Raw genomic sequence first — 13,357 nt, forward strand, 5'->3', positions numbered from 1 at the left:
TGTCTGAACCAATGAGCATTAAGCTGTGTCGTCAGTCAGTCGTTTCCCATCATGCTTTTGGTCAGCGCAGTCGGTGGAGAGCAACTGCGCTCGACTGCACAATCCGACACAGCCGCCTCGCCGTCGCGAGAGTTTTTTTGCAGACATCAGCGACATCAGAGCAAGTCGGATGTAACTCGGACACTTTTCTAACCGGCATGCATCTCGCGGTGATCACCGGTGATCGGTTCTGCGCAGATTTTGCTCATCTCAAACAAGCCTTTTGTTTCAATGAACCGGTTCAAAAAACCAGTTCATCGGTTCTTTTACGCCCTATCGTCCCGGGCCGGGATGAAAGTACACATTCAAATATCTAAAGTCAGTAATTATAACTTCAGTCAGTTAAAACATCATAATCATGATCTGAAAAGTTTACAATTAAGTTTTGCAACTAAGCACCCAAATACAGTAACAGGCAGTGATGTGCATACGAGGATTTAAGTCTTGAAGATATAAAGTTGTCATCAGCGCAGAAACCATAATCCACTTAGAGAGTAGGCGGCTGCAGTGAGGGGAGGAGTGAAATAAGCGCAGTCAAGACGGACAGTTCTGACCTCTCGAAGTGGAGCAGATACCAACGAGATCAAAGGCAGATATCACGTTATTCACACTCATAGCTGAGCTGTGCTGGTGATAAACATGATATAATTTCAGTTCTGTTGCTTTATATGAAAATAAATATGATGAACAAGATACTCAATTGCTATTTAATTCCATACGAAAAGTGTATTTATCATCCGTTTTTACTGTAATACAAACATGTATTTTAGATTTTTATAGAAATATGACAACAATCACATATCTCACACAGAGATCGCACTGTCATCGTGTTTGAAAATACTCATGCATAATTTAAATACATAATCACATGAAATCAGATGAAAACATTTTAAAACATGAATAAAACAGATGAAAACATTTTAGAAGAGAAGGCAACATCACGGTTGCCTGAACCAATGAGCATTAAGCTGTGTCGTCAGTCAGTCGTTTCCCATCATGCTACCACTGCCATACCCGCAGTGGGGCAGCGAGGTAGAACGCAGGGACCGAACTCGGGCGGCTCGTCGGTGGACCGAAGAGAGGTCTGAGTGTGCAGTGCAACGGTTATCTGGTTCCACAGTTTGGCAGAGGGTGCATGAGTAGGGCCTTTGTTGACGCTCTCGAACCGCCCGTTGCTGGCGACAGAGAAGGATGAGTGTGGTCTGGTGTTGGTCCGTCTGCGACTCCCCGCGCTCTCCTGGGACCCAGAAATAGAGAAAACTGCTCTTTTGTCGAGAATTTGGGTGCCATCGACCGTGAGGCCGAGGCGGGGCAAAACGAAACAAAAGATTCTCCACCCGGCCCTCCTCCGGGGGAGGGAGTGGTGTGTTCACTATCTCCCGAAGAGCAGATCCCTCCATCTCTGGGTCGCCCGTCTCAGGGCCGCTTGCTCTTCCGCTTACTGCCAGGTTTGACGGGGGCCTGGATGGGCGGGGTGGCCTGCCTACGCCCAGCTCGAGCAGGCTGGGGCGCTGCAAGCGGCGGACGGATGGAGGCAGCAGCTGCCCGCCGGGGCAGGGTGTGATGAATCACCTCAGTCTGCTTCTGTGCAGCCGAGGGGTGCTGAGAACCAGCATGGGCCACCCCGAGAAACCAATCGTCCAACCTCGAGGGCTCGGGAGGCGGTGGAGGTTTCCACTCGAGCCCTCAGACCGCCCATGCTACTGCCCGAAGTAATCCTCGCCTGGCTGCCGCCAGGACGAACACTAGATCGCGACAGAGGCAACGGAGTTCCGCCCCCCTGGAGGAAACGGAGCCTGGCCCGCAGCTCCGAATTGGTCATCTTCCCGCAATGGGAACATGATTCATCCACGAACGCCACCTCAGCGTGTTTAATGCCCAGACACGTGAGGCAGCAATCGTGACCATCACCCGGCGCCAGGTAACGACCGCATCCAGAAACGCACGGGTGAAACGGCATCTTTAAAAAGACGGCGGATGGAGGAGCCCTCGGAGGGGAATTCCTCACTGTCACCGTAAGACCAGTCCGGCCAGTGACAGAAGTGGGGCGACCCTGGCTGCCACCAGGGGGAACCCTAGATCTAGGCAGTGGCACGGGCACTCCGCCCCTTTGCAGGAAACGGAGTCTGGTCCGCAGCTCCGAGACGGTCATACTTCCGCAATGGGAGCATGACTCGTCCACGGAAGCCGTCTCAACGTGCTTAATACCCAGACACGAGAGGCAGCAATCGTGACCATCACCCGGCGCCAGGTAACGACCGCATCCAGAAACGGATGGGTGAAACGGCATCTTTAAAAAGACGATCCGTCATCTTTTCAAAGATGCACCCATGTAAGCTCTTTCAGAGAAATAAGCTCTTTCAGGGAAAAGCTCTTTTAGGTGCTGAGACGCACAGAGGAGATGGCCGCTTGCAGTACAACAGGGTGTAGTGCAGCCTGAAGTGTGCAACCCACTCGACACAGGAACGACCACCGCTGAAGCGCCCTCAAAGCGAGATCCCAATTCATCAGTCACCGACGTGACGTCGAGAGTGACCGACTGAAAGGGAACTTTAATAGCTGAGTCCCGTCGGATTACTTTCCATCGGCTGTGGAGTTGAAGACAACAACTCAGATGATTCACGCTTATTTACGCCGTCATCAAACTACATCTTGTGCCTTTAAAGTCCACGTGAACCGGAGGTTGCTGCCGAATTATATCAGTATTGTGATGTATTTGCAACTGAAATCAAATATTGAATAGAGGATTTTTGGTTAAAGATTACCAAGACAAACAATCTTATTCAGTGGATTAATTTGCACGGATTAATTGTTCACTTTAAGACTAGCAATGTACGCTAACAAAATAAATATAGTAAATTTTGATTTCATGTGGGCTAATTAACCTTATCATTTTATCCTCGAATGTTGTTTCCCTTATGTGGGTTGTGGCTAGAAGGGATACAGCTATGGCCGGAAGCTAACAATAAATGTAATTTTCTACCTATTAGATTGTTTTATTAATGCCTACACCTACCCCTTACAATAATGAAAAAAACTGTTGTACAGTGTGACAAAAATTACATTATATTGATGTGTGCATAACCAGTAGTTTAAGATTTATCCCTTCTAGCCTTAACCCTTATGTGGAACATAAAAAGTGATATTTTTTTTCACCGCACAGAAACCACAACCAGAGACATAATCTGTGCATTAATTTATTTACTACATATAAATTTCTGTGCATATATTTATTTGTTAATTTATTATGGTTTTATGCTTCTTTGTGCTCCAGATTTCCCATGTCTTTGCAAGGAAAGCTCCTGCTGATGAAAGTAAGCAGGTTCTGACTTGTCTGGCCACTGGTTTCTACCCCAGAGATATATTCAGATGTACATTAGATTGAACAGAAATAAACTTGAGGATCAAACATCTTCTGGAATCAGACCAAATGCTGATGGGACCTTTCAGATGAGAACCAGTGTGGAAATCAGCAGAAACCACAAAGGATCTTATGACTGTTTTGTCATTCACAGCAGCCTGACAGAACCAGCTTCAGTAGAATGGAGTAAATATCACCATAAATGCAGTCTTTTCTGTATACTTAGATGTAATTATGATCATTTACTCACATGAATATGTGAATAAGTGTGAAGAATATAAAACAGAACCAATTTTTTTTTTTTTTTTTTTATTCATTCTTTTAATTCATTCTTTGTGCTCCAGGTAAACCAGATGTTCAATTCCTGGTGAGAGTAGTCTGGTTCTGACTTGTCTGGCCACTGTTTTCTATCCCAGAAATATTCAGATGAACATTAGATTGGACGGAGCTAAACTTGAGTGTCAAACATCTCCTGGAATCTAAACAAATGATGATGGATCCTTTCAGATGAGAACCAGTGTGGAGATCAACAGAAACCTCAAAGGATCTTTTGACTGTCTGGTCATTCACAGCAGTCTGACAGAACCAATCTCAGTAGAATGGGGTAAATATCAACATAAATACTGTCTTTTCTCTGTACTTCTTAGATGTAATTATGATCATTTACTCACATGATTTTGTGAATAATGTAAAGAATATAATAGTTTTTCAAATAGAAACAAATTTACATTTTGTTAATTGAATTATGATTTTATGCTGCTTTGTGCTCCAGGTAAAACAGATGTTTATATCTTTGTGAGGAAAGTTCCTGGTGATCACAGTAAGCTGAATCTGAGCTGTATGGCCACTGGTTTCTACTCCAGAGATATCGAGATATACATTAGATTGAACAGAACTCAACTTGAGGATCAAACATCATCTGGAATCAAACAAAATAAGGATGGATCCTTTCAGATGAGAACCAGTGGAGATCAACAGAAACCTCAAAGGATCTTATGACTGTCTGGTCATTCACAGCAATCTGAGAAGACCAGTGTCAGTAGAATGGGGTAAATATTAACAAACACAGTCTTAAGTGAATATGGGCAGAATGAGCTTTATACACTAATGGTGCTTCTGCATCACTCATATTGTAGCAGGGGAACATGATCATTCTGAAATAGATTATTGTTTCTGGTCACAAACAATTACAGTAAAAGTGCCTTGATTCAGTTCAAGCATAATGCTGATTAAAAAGCATTGTTACGTTCCCAGTTAGTCTAGGGTTAGAGGAACAGGTGACGGAATAAAAACATAAACAGGAGAAAAACAAGATTAAGAAAATGGCACCCACCTCTCTACTAACACATTCCCAATAAATTAACAATGGACGTTTAATAGGTAACAAACAATAACATAAGTAGGGACAAACAAATAATAACTTCCAAAACAAACCAGATTTCTTGTCGTAGGCATCAATTACCACAAGAGTGTTAACACAATAACACTGTAAAGAAATCATTCAACAAAGTATTAACCAAAACAACCAATAAAGCTTTTTGGGTTGAGAATAGAAGCCTCACGACGCAGCCTCCACACACACCTTGCGCTGTGCAATGGTGCTGCTTAACTCCTCACTGCTTCCCCTCCTCCTGCAATCACATCAGATCACCAATCATTGGAATCAGGTGGCAGGCATTACCTCCTGTTTATGGGAAGTAAAAGGATAGAGAGAGAGAAACAGGGAGAAAACGAACAAAAATAAAAATAAAAAAATACGTCCTTGGACGTAACAAGCATTTATTATGTTTTTACCCTATATATATATATATTTTTTTTTTTTTTTTTTTTTTTTCCTTCTGCAGATGGAACACCTCCTGAATGTGAAACAAAATCTCTGTGGCCAGGAGTAACAGTTGCCGTTCTAGTTCCCATTTGTTGCTGGATTTTAAAATATGTATGCGCGAGAATGCACTAGCTTGTCAACATCTAGTCCATCAGAAGGTTTATAGGAAAAAGTTCATGACAGTTTCTGTTTCTATGCCATTTTATTTTTATTTTTTAGCGTTGGTTGGTGACACTTGATTTGATTTATGATTCATAGGTTTTTGGCAATAAGGGGATTGTTTATTGCAACAAAAGTAATTTGAGAGGAGCTTCAAATATATGTACAGTTCAAGTCAGGTGATGTTTGTTTACATACAGACCACAAACCATAATAATAACTGAATTTACACAAAAGATCCAGTTCAAAAGTTGACATATTCATAATTCTAAATAGTGTGTTGTTACCTGGATGATCAAAAGCTGCAAACATTAACTGATGCTCAAGGCAACACAGCACATTCAACTTTTGAACAGGATGATTGGAAATTGTTTTTATTTAAAGATCTTATTATTATTATTATTATTTTAGTACTGCCCTGCAGAAGCTACATAAAATACTTACATATTTTCCAGAAGAAAAATAAGCACAATTTATCCCCCAATCACCCAGAACTTCAGAAAGATGAAGTTCTCAAGGTGAATGCATACCTTGACTCTAGGGGCAATTTTTTTAATCATTTTCAAAAAAAATGTAAATTCCTTGTATTATTGTTGTGATTATATATTTTTTCTTTTCTTTTATGTAAAGCACTTTGAATTACCATTGTGTATGAAATGTGCTATATAAATAAACTTGCCTTGCCTTGTCCAAATGTTTACACCTCCTGAATTTTAATGCATTGTGTTTCCTTCTGGAGTATCAGTAAACGTTTTCACCATTTGAAATAGTTGTATGAGTCCCTCAGTTGACATCAGTGTGAAAAGATGGATCTCAAAAATCATACAGTCACTGCTGGAAAGGGTTAAAATATGCCGAAGATGCTGGAAAACAAAAGAATGTGCTGGGTTTTTCTGAAGAACTGTGGACAGAACCAGACTGCTAAGAACAAACATGGGAATTATCATGAAAACAAATCATAAAAACAGTCGTGAATCATCCAGGTAATGACACGCAGTAATGAGAATCAATAATGGCTTTTGGGAAATTACAGTGACAATCACATTTTACAATAAATCAATCAGATCTTTTATCGTTTTAGCAAATAAAGATTTATTTTTCCCCAAAGTAAACTTTAGATGTTTTAATTGAGGATTTTAATTTTAGTATTACGTGATTATTTATTAATTTGTTTGTTTGCCTGTTTGAACCTGTATGGTCATTTGTGTCAAAGAGCGTTTAAAGAAGATGTTGTTGACAATGACTTTGATTATACGGATGGAATCTACGGCTGGAAAACAAAAGTGTAATTTAATCAGCAGCCAGTGAGGGGCAGTGATGCGCTCAGTAACACCTGGAAGAAAAGTTATAAACTTTCATTTCACTGTTGATCTGTTCAGGGCGCGCGACTGAAATAAAAAGGACTGAAATATTTCATGCGTTCTCGTTCAAAACTTTGTGTGTGTGTGTGTGTGTGTAGACAAGAATGTTTTGGCTAATTTTATTAATTATTTTTATTTTCATTTCTCCTCAAAGCAATTCGAACGAAGGTAAGCACAACGTTTTCTGGTCAAATTTGGGACTTGTACAGTTACGTAAATAATGTAGGCTATATAGCTTACTGGTTGGAATAAAACAGAAGATTAACTTCTTGTTTTACCTGACAGACTTAAGTTCTTTAGACATATATTATAATGTTGACAAGTACAATGCTGACATTTACATTTTAAGAGAGAGAACATTATGTGAATAAATGTTAGCTGTCTTTAACGCGAACCTGACCTAAACAGCGCTCATCTGCTTGCATAGCAAAATCAATCATAATAAAAAAAAATCGTATGTTTTTTTTTTAGCCTATATAGGCCTATTAATTTGTTGATTCTTATTTATTTCAAATACAATTACTGAATGTTGCAGATAAAAACCATCATGTTGTTGCTTGTTTCTATTACGTTGTCGTTGTTTTGTAAGTTTCGGATGTGGTTTGATTCTGCTGCTGGTTTGCTTGTTGTGCACTAGTGGGCTACTGTACACTCTCAGAGAAAAGGTACAAAAGCTGTCACTGGCCCGGTACTCTTTAAAAAGTTACTAAATTGCACCATTTGGGTACTAAAATGTACTATATAGGTACTAAAATGTACCTTTAAAGTACTAATATGTGCCATTTAGGGGTAAATAAGATACAAAGATATAGCTTTTTAGCTTTTGTAGCTTAGGGTACCACCACAGTGACAGCTTTGTACCTTTTAGTCTGAGATTGTTCACCTTACGTGCTTAAGAAAAAACATCAAGAGCCTATGACTGGTTTTGCACTTTTATGAGCTTCATTACTTTCAAATAGTCTTAAATTAATAATATTAACTAATATTTATCACGTTAATTGTTAAAAGCTAAAAATTAAATGGAGTAAATAAATGTTCTTTTATGAATTTAGTTTAATTATTTTAAGATGATTTAATTATTAATTAATTTATTTTTATTTTTAGGCACCTCAGGAAAGGAACTACCACATTTTTTATTGTATGTTATCTGGGATGCAAAGTGACCATAAGAAGACTCTCTCTCTTGGTGATGCATCACAGTTCAAGTACCTGACTGAGGTGAGCGCTTCAATTCAAGTTGATTATGTTTTAGAGCGGAGAGTACTTGTAACGCTTTTATTTTTGCTTGTGTATTTGCTAAATGTTTAGCCCAAATTTTTGTAGTTTTTCTGCTATTTTAAATGTATACCATAATTAAGTCAAATAACGTAAATTCACAATTACATCTTAACATTATTGGTCTTATATCCATTGAGTGTTAAAATCACTCCTGCTCCCTAAATTCAGATTCCTTTATCAGGTTTTAATACTGATAATCACTGACTCAGGTACAAGTGCAATAAGTGACCCTTCCGATGGTTCTTTAGGGTGATTGTTTGACTTGTGATGGTCGGGACGATAATGATGAGTTCGGACGGATTCATTCTGCTCTAAAGATCCTCACTTTCTCAGACAGGGACTGCTGGGAAATCTTCAAATTACTCGCTGCCATTCTCCACATGGGCAATATCGACTTTCAGAGTTAGTGTCAATAACCTTTCTATTACAGTAATAACATTTCAACTGTCTTCCCACACACAGAAGTTATTGTAGTTAGGAATGTCATAAAGTTAAGTGATTTGCTCCTGATCTTTTTCAGGCACTATAATGAATAACATGGACAGCTGTGACGTCATGTCCTCCAATAATTTCTCTGTCACTGCCAAGTTGCTGGAGGTACAGAGAAATGTTCTTTAGCTGCTTTTAGCACTTTATCCTCAATTAATTTTTTTAAAAGCTTGCTATATTTATGCAATCGAACGTTTGCTGATGAATGTATTTGATGACAGCACTTCTGTCACTTTGCAGGTGGATGATGCTGTTCTCGAAAAGAGTCTTACCCATCGCTCCTTCATGACAAACAGAGAGATAGTCATGAAACCCCTCAGCTCAGAGCAGGCCACAGACACCAGAGATGCTTTTGCCAAGGTACCCACATCCTCATACCATACTGTCCAAATGTTTTTTTCCAGAAGAAGAAGAAGAAGAAAAAAAACTTACTGACCCTCAAACCTTTGAACAATGGTGTATATACAGTACAATCAACATTCAGGCTTCATAAATTCCCATTATTGTTGCACATGTGAATTAATGTTTTTCTACCCCCTGCCAGGCCATGTACGGAAGGCTGTTTGTTTGGATTTTCACAAAAATAAACAGCGCCATTCACAAACCCCAGACGGATGAGCCAAATTACACGCGCAAGTCCACTGGTCTGCTTGACATTTTTGGCTTTGAGAATTTCCCTCAGAACAGGTAAGTGTCTGTTGTCTAAACTAAAAATTATGTTAAATTAAAAAAATTTATGATAAATTAATGCGACTATTTAGCAGGGGTTTAAAGTACTTGAGCAGTTGTACTTCAGTACTGCATTTAAGTATAATTTCAGGGATAGATAGATAGATAGATAGATAGATAGATGATAGATAGATAGATAGATAGATGATTGATAGATAGATACATAGATAGATGCATAGTTAGTTCTATGATAGGCCCATACTCGAGTCGTAAATATCATGTCTCTATACTTCTGTCCTCTTTGTTTAGTTTTGAGCAGCTGTGCATTAATTATGCCAATGAGCACCTGCAGCAGTTCTTTGTGAGGCACATCTTTAAGCTGGAGCAGGATGAGTACAGTAAAGAAGGAATCTCATGGAAGCGCATCGCTTTCAATGACAACCAGAAAACCCTGGACCTGCTGGCCATTAAACCTCTCAACATACTGGCTCTGATTGATGAGGAGAGCACCTTTCCTAAGGTGAGCAATTTTAGTATTACGTGATTATTTATTAATTTGTTTGTTTGCCTGTTTGAACCTGTATGGTCATTTGTGTCAAAGAGCGTTTAAAGAAGATGTTGTTGACAATGACTTTGATTATACGGATGGAATCTACGGCTGGAAAACAAAAGTGTAATTTAATCAGCAGCCAGTGAGGGGCAGTGATGCGCTCAGTAACACCTGGAAGAAAAGTTATAAACTTTCATTTCACTGTTGATCTGTTCAGGGCGCGCGACTGAAATAAAAAGGACTGAAATATTTCATGCGTTCTCGTTCAAAACTTTGTGTGTGTGTGTGTGTAGACAAGAATGTTTTGGCTAATTTTATTAATTATTTTTATTTTCATTTCTCCTCAAAGCAATTCGAACGAAGGTAAGCACAACGTTTTCTGGTCAAATTTGGGACTTGTACAGTTACGTAAATAATGTAGGCTATATAGCTTACTGGTTGGAATAAAACAGAAGATTAACTTCTTGTTTTACCTGACAGACTTAAGTTCTTTAGACATATATTATAATGTTGACAAGTACAATGCTGACATTTACATTTTAAGAGAGAGAACATTATGTGAATAAATGTTAGCTGTCTTTAACGCGAACCTGACCTAAACAGCGCTCATCTGCTTGCATAGCAAAATCAATCATAATAAAAAAAAATCGTATGTTTTTTTTTTAGCCTATATAGGCCTATTAATTTGTTGATTCTTATTTATTTCAAATACAATTACTGAATGTTGCAGATAAAAACCATCATGTTGTTGCTTGTTTCTATTACGTTGTCGTTGTTTTGTAAGTTTCGGATGTGGTTTGATTCTGCTGCTGGTTTGCTTGTTGTGCACTAGTGGGCTACTGTACACTCTCAGAGAAAAGGTACAAAAGCTGTCACTGGCCCGGTACTCTTTAAAAAGTTACTAAATTGCACCATTTGGGTACTAAAATGTACTATATAGGTACTAAAATGTACCTTTAAAGTACTAATATGTACTTTCAGGGATAAATAAAGAACAAATATGAACCTTTTGAAAAGCGAAGGCTACAGTGACAGCTTTTGTATCTTTTTTTTTTCTGCGAGTGCAACAAATGTTGCAGCCGAATAAAGTACAGAGTTAGTTTCAGACTAGCTAGTAGTTACTAACGCCTCTAGTTTGGATTTTACATTCCAGTTTAAGTAAGAATTTACAAATGACAGGTGCGACCCTACATTATTTTTTACATGTTTGCTGGCAGAAGAAAAGCTTTTTGCGGTTTCTTTTATTGTGGTTTGTGCTTTTTATCTTCCGCAGAGAAACACTGCCTGCACTACATGTATACAGGCTTAACCAAAGCAGGTCCATTTCCTGAGTTCATTGCTGAGGCTGAATCTGATGACAAACAGATTGTTCGCTACAGTAATGAAAAACGAGCCTGGGAAAGAGACAATCTGACTGTAGACGACTGGAACAAAGCTCCTGCAGAACCACCTGAAACTAGAGAAGAGTTCTTAAATGATCTATATGATCTGTCAAAGTGCAAATTGACTGCAGAGTGTTCTGGTGAGTTTAGTGCTTTTTCTCTTAACATATGAGCTCAGGAAAGGAAAAAAACAACAACAAAAAAAACATATATATATACAGTATCTCACAGAAGTGAGTACACCCCTCACATTTTTGTAAATATTTTATTATATCTTTTCATGTGACAACACTGAAGAAATTACACTTGCTACAATGTAAAGTAGTGAGTGTACAGCTTGTATAACAGTGTGTGTTTGCTGTCCCCTCAAAATAACTCAACACACAGCCATTAATATCTAAACCGCTGGCCACAAAAGTGAGCACACCCCTAAGTGAAAATGTCCAAATTGGGCCCAAAGTGTCAATATTTTGTGTGGCCACCATTATTTTCCAGCACTGCCTTAACCCTCTTGGGCATGGAGTCCTCTTCCACTCCTCCATGACGACATCACGGAGCTGGTGGATGTTAGAGACCGTGCGCTCCTCCACCTTCCGTTTGAGGATGCCCCACAGATGCTCAATAGGGTTTAGGTCTGGAGACATGCTTGGCCAATCCATCACCTTTACCCTCAGCTTCTTTAGCAAGGCAGTGGTCGTCTTGGAGGTGTGTTTGGGGTCGTTATCATGTTGGAATACTGCCCTGCGGCCCAGTCTCCGAAGGGAGGGGATCATGCTCTGCTTCAGTATGTCACAGTACATGTTGGCATTCATGGTTCCCTCAATGAACTGTAGCTCCCCAGTGCCGGCAGCACTCATGCAGCCCCAGACCATGACACTCCCACCACCATGCTTGACTGTAGGCAAGACACACTTGTCTTTGTACTCCTCACCTGGTTGCCGCCACACACGCTTGACACTGTCTGAACCAAATAAGTTTATCTTGGTCTCATCAGACCACAGGACATGGTTCCAGTTGGTTTTTCATTCTTGAAGCATCAGTGAGCGTTTGAACCTGTAATAGTTGCATATGAGTCCCTCAGTTGTCGTCAGTGTGAAAAGATGGATCTCAAAATCATACAGTCATTGTTGGAAAGGGTTCAAATACACAAAAATGCTGGAAAACCAAAGAATTGATGGGATCTGAAGGATTTTTCTGAAGAACAGCAGGCAGTTTAACTGTTCAGGACAAACAAAGGACTCATGAACAACTATCACTAAACAAAAAACACAGCTATGGATCATTCAGCTAACAACACAGTATTAAGAATCAAGCTTATGTAAACGTTTGAACGGCGTCATTTTTATAAATTCAACTAATAAACAACATGTATTTTGTATGATCCCTCTTATTTTGGTAAAATAATTAACATTTTGCAGATTCTGCAAGGGGGATGTAAACCTCAACTGTGTATATATATATATATAATGATTTTGTGTGATTTTAGAGTTTCACGTACTCCAGAGAATAATTGGCTGTGAAGTGGTGAAACGTCTTGATGGAACAGTGACGAATCTGAATGCCTTTGATAAGAGTGCATACGATGGAAAGGATTTTACTATCTATAAGTACAACCAACCTCTTCCGTGGATGGATAAAGTCATAGAAACCAAAATGGATCATCAAACTGGACGAAACCCATTCCTCACAGATTTCCTCACAAACTGCATGAACTGGATCTCCACATTTAACAACACATATAAGAGTAGGTTCTGATTGCCATACTTTAATTAGCTCTTGTGTGTGTTTTTGTTTTTGTTTTACTCTTTCTAATTCTGTCTTGGTAGAGAGGTTGTTTATCATCATTATCATCACCATTGAGGACACTTCAAGCTAGAGCCCTGCATTTCAGCCCGGGCCTGACGGGCCCCGACTTTTTTTACGCCCCTCGGGCCGGGCTTCGGGCCAATTTTCACGTCATAGTTCATAGTGCTACCGCAACTGTCAAGAGCGGCTCGACGGCGGTTAGTGTCCAGCAGCAGCAGCATGTATGGTGCGTGCCGTCAGCGCAGCTGAACAGTTCTGCGTTCAAATGCAAGCAATAAGCTTAAACTTGCTGCAAAGCACCGGCAAAAGTAATTACCATAAATGTGACAGGGGGAAATAGTAAGGAGATATTTGAGTTATTTACTAATAAACTACTGTTTTCTGAGTCGGTGTCGCAAGGATGAAGTTGTCGATCCTGACTCGCCATCTCTTCATTAG

General features: G+C 39.6%; 1 protein-coding gene and 1 pseudogene across 1 annotated transcript in view; both read left to right on the plus strand.

Annotated features, from left to right (window-relative positions):
* Positions 1–5,530, plus strand: part of LOC107746765 (major histocompatibility complex class I-related gene protein-like) — an 8,190-nt pseudogene extending 2,660 nt beyond the window's left edge.
* A 1,355-nt stretch (positions 5,531–6,885) lies between these two features.
* The window catches only part of LOC107746764 (zinc-alpha-2-glycoprotein-like), a 24,357-nt gene continuing 17,885 nt past the window's right edge, over positions 6,886–13,357 (plus strand). Inside the window, exons 1-3 of the mRNA XM_016561058.1 lie at positions 6,886–6,913; positions 11,005–11,253; positions 12,600–12,857. Coding sequence (XP_016416544.1) covers positions 11,025–11,253; positions 12,600–12,857 — 487 coding nt within the window. The 5' untranslated portion in view covers positions 6,886–6,913; positions 11,005–11,024. The remainder of the gene's footprint in view (positions 6,914–11,004; positions 11,254–12,599; positions 12,858–13,357) is intronic.

Source organism: Sinocyclocheilus rhinocerous, unplaced genomic scaffold, assembly GCF_001515625.1.
Source record: "Sinocyclocheilus rhinocerous isolate Xijiao unplaced genomic scaffold, SAMN03320098_v1.1 scaffold4184, whole genome shotgun sequence".
Classification (NCBI taxonomy): domain Eukaryota; kingdom Metazoa; phylum Chordata; class Actinopteri; order Cypriniformes; family Cyprinidae; genus Sinocyclocheilus; species Sinocyclocheilus rhinocerous.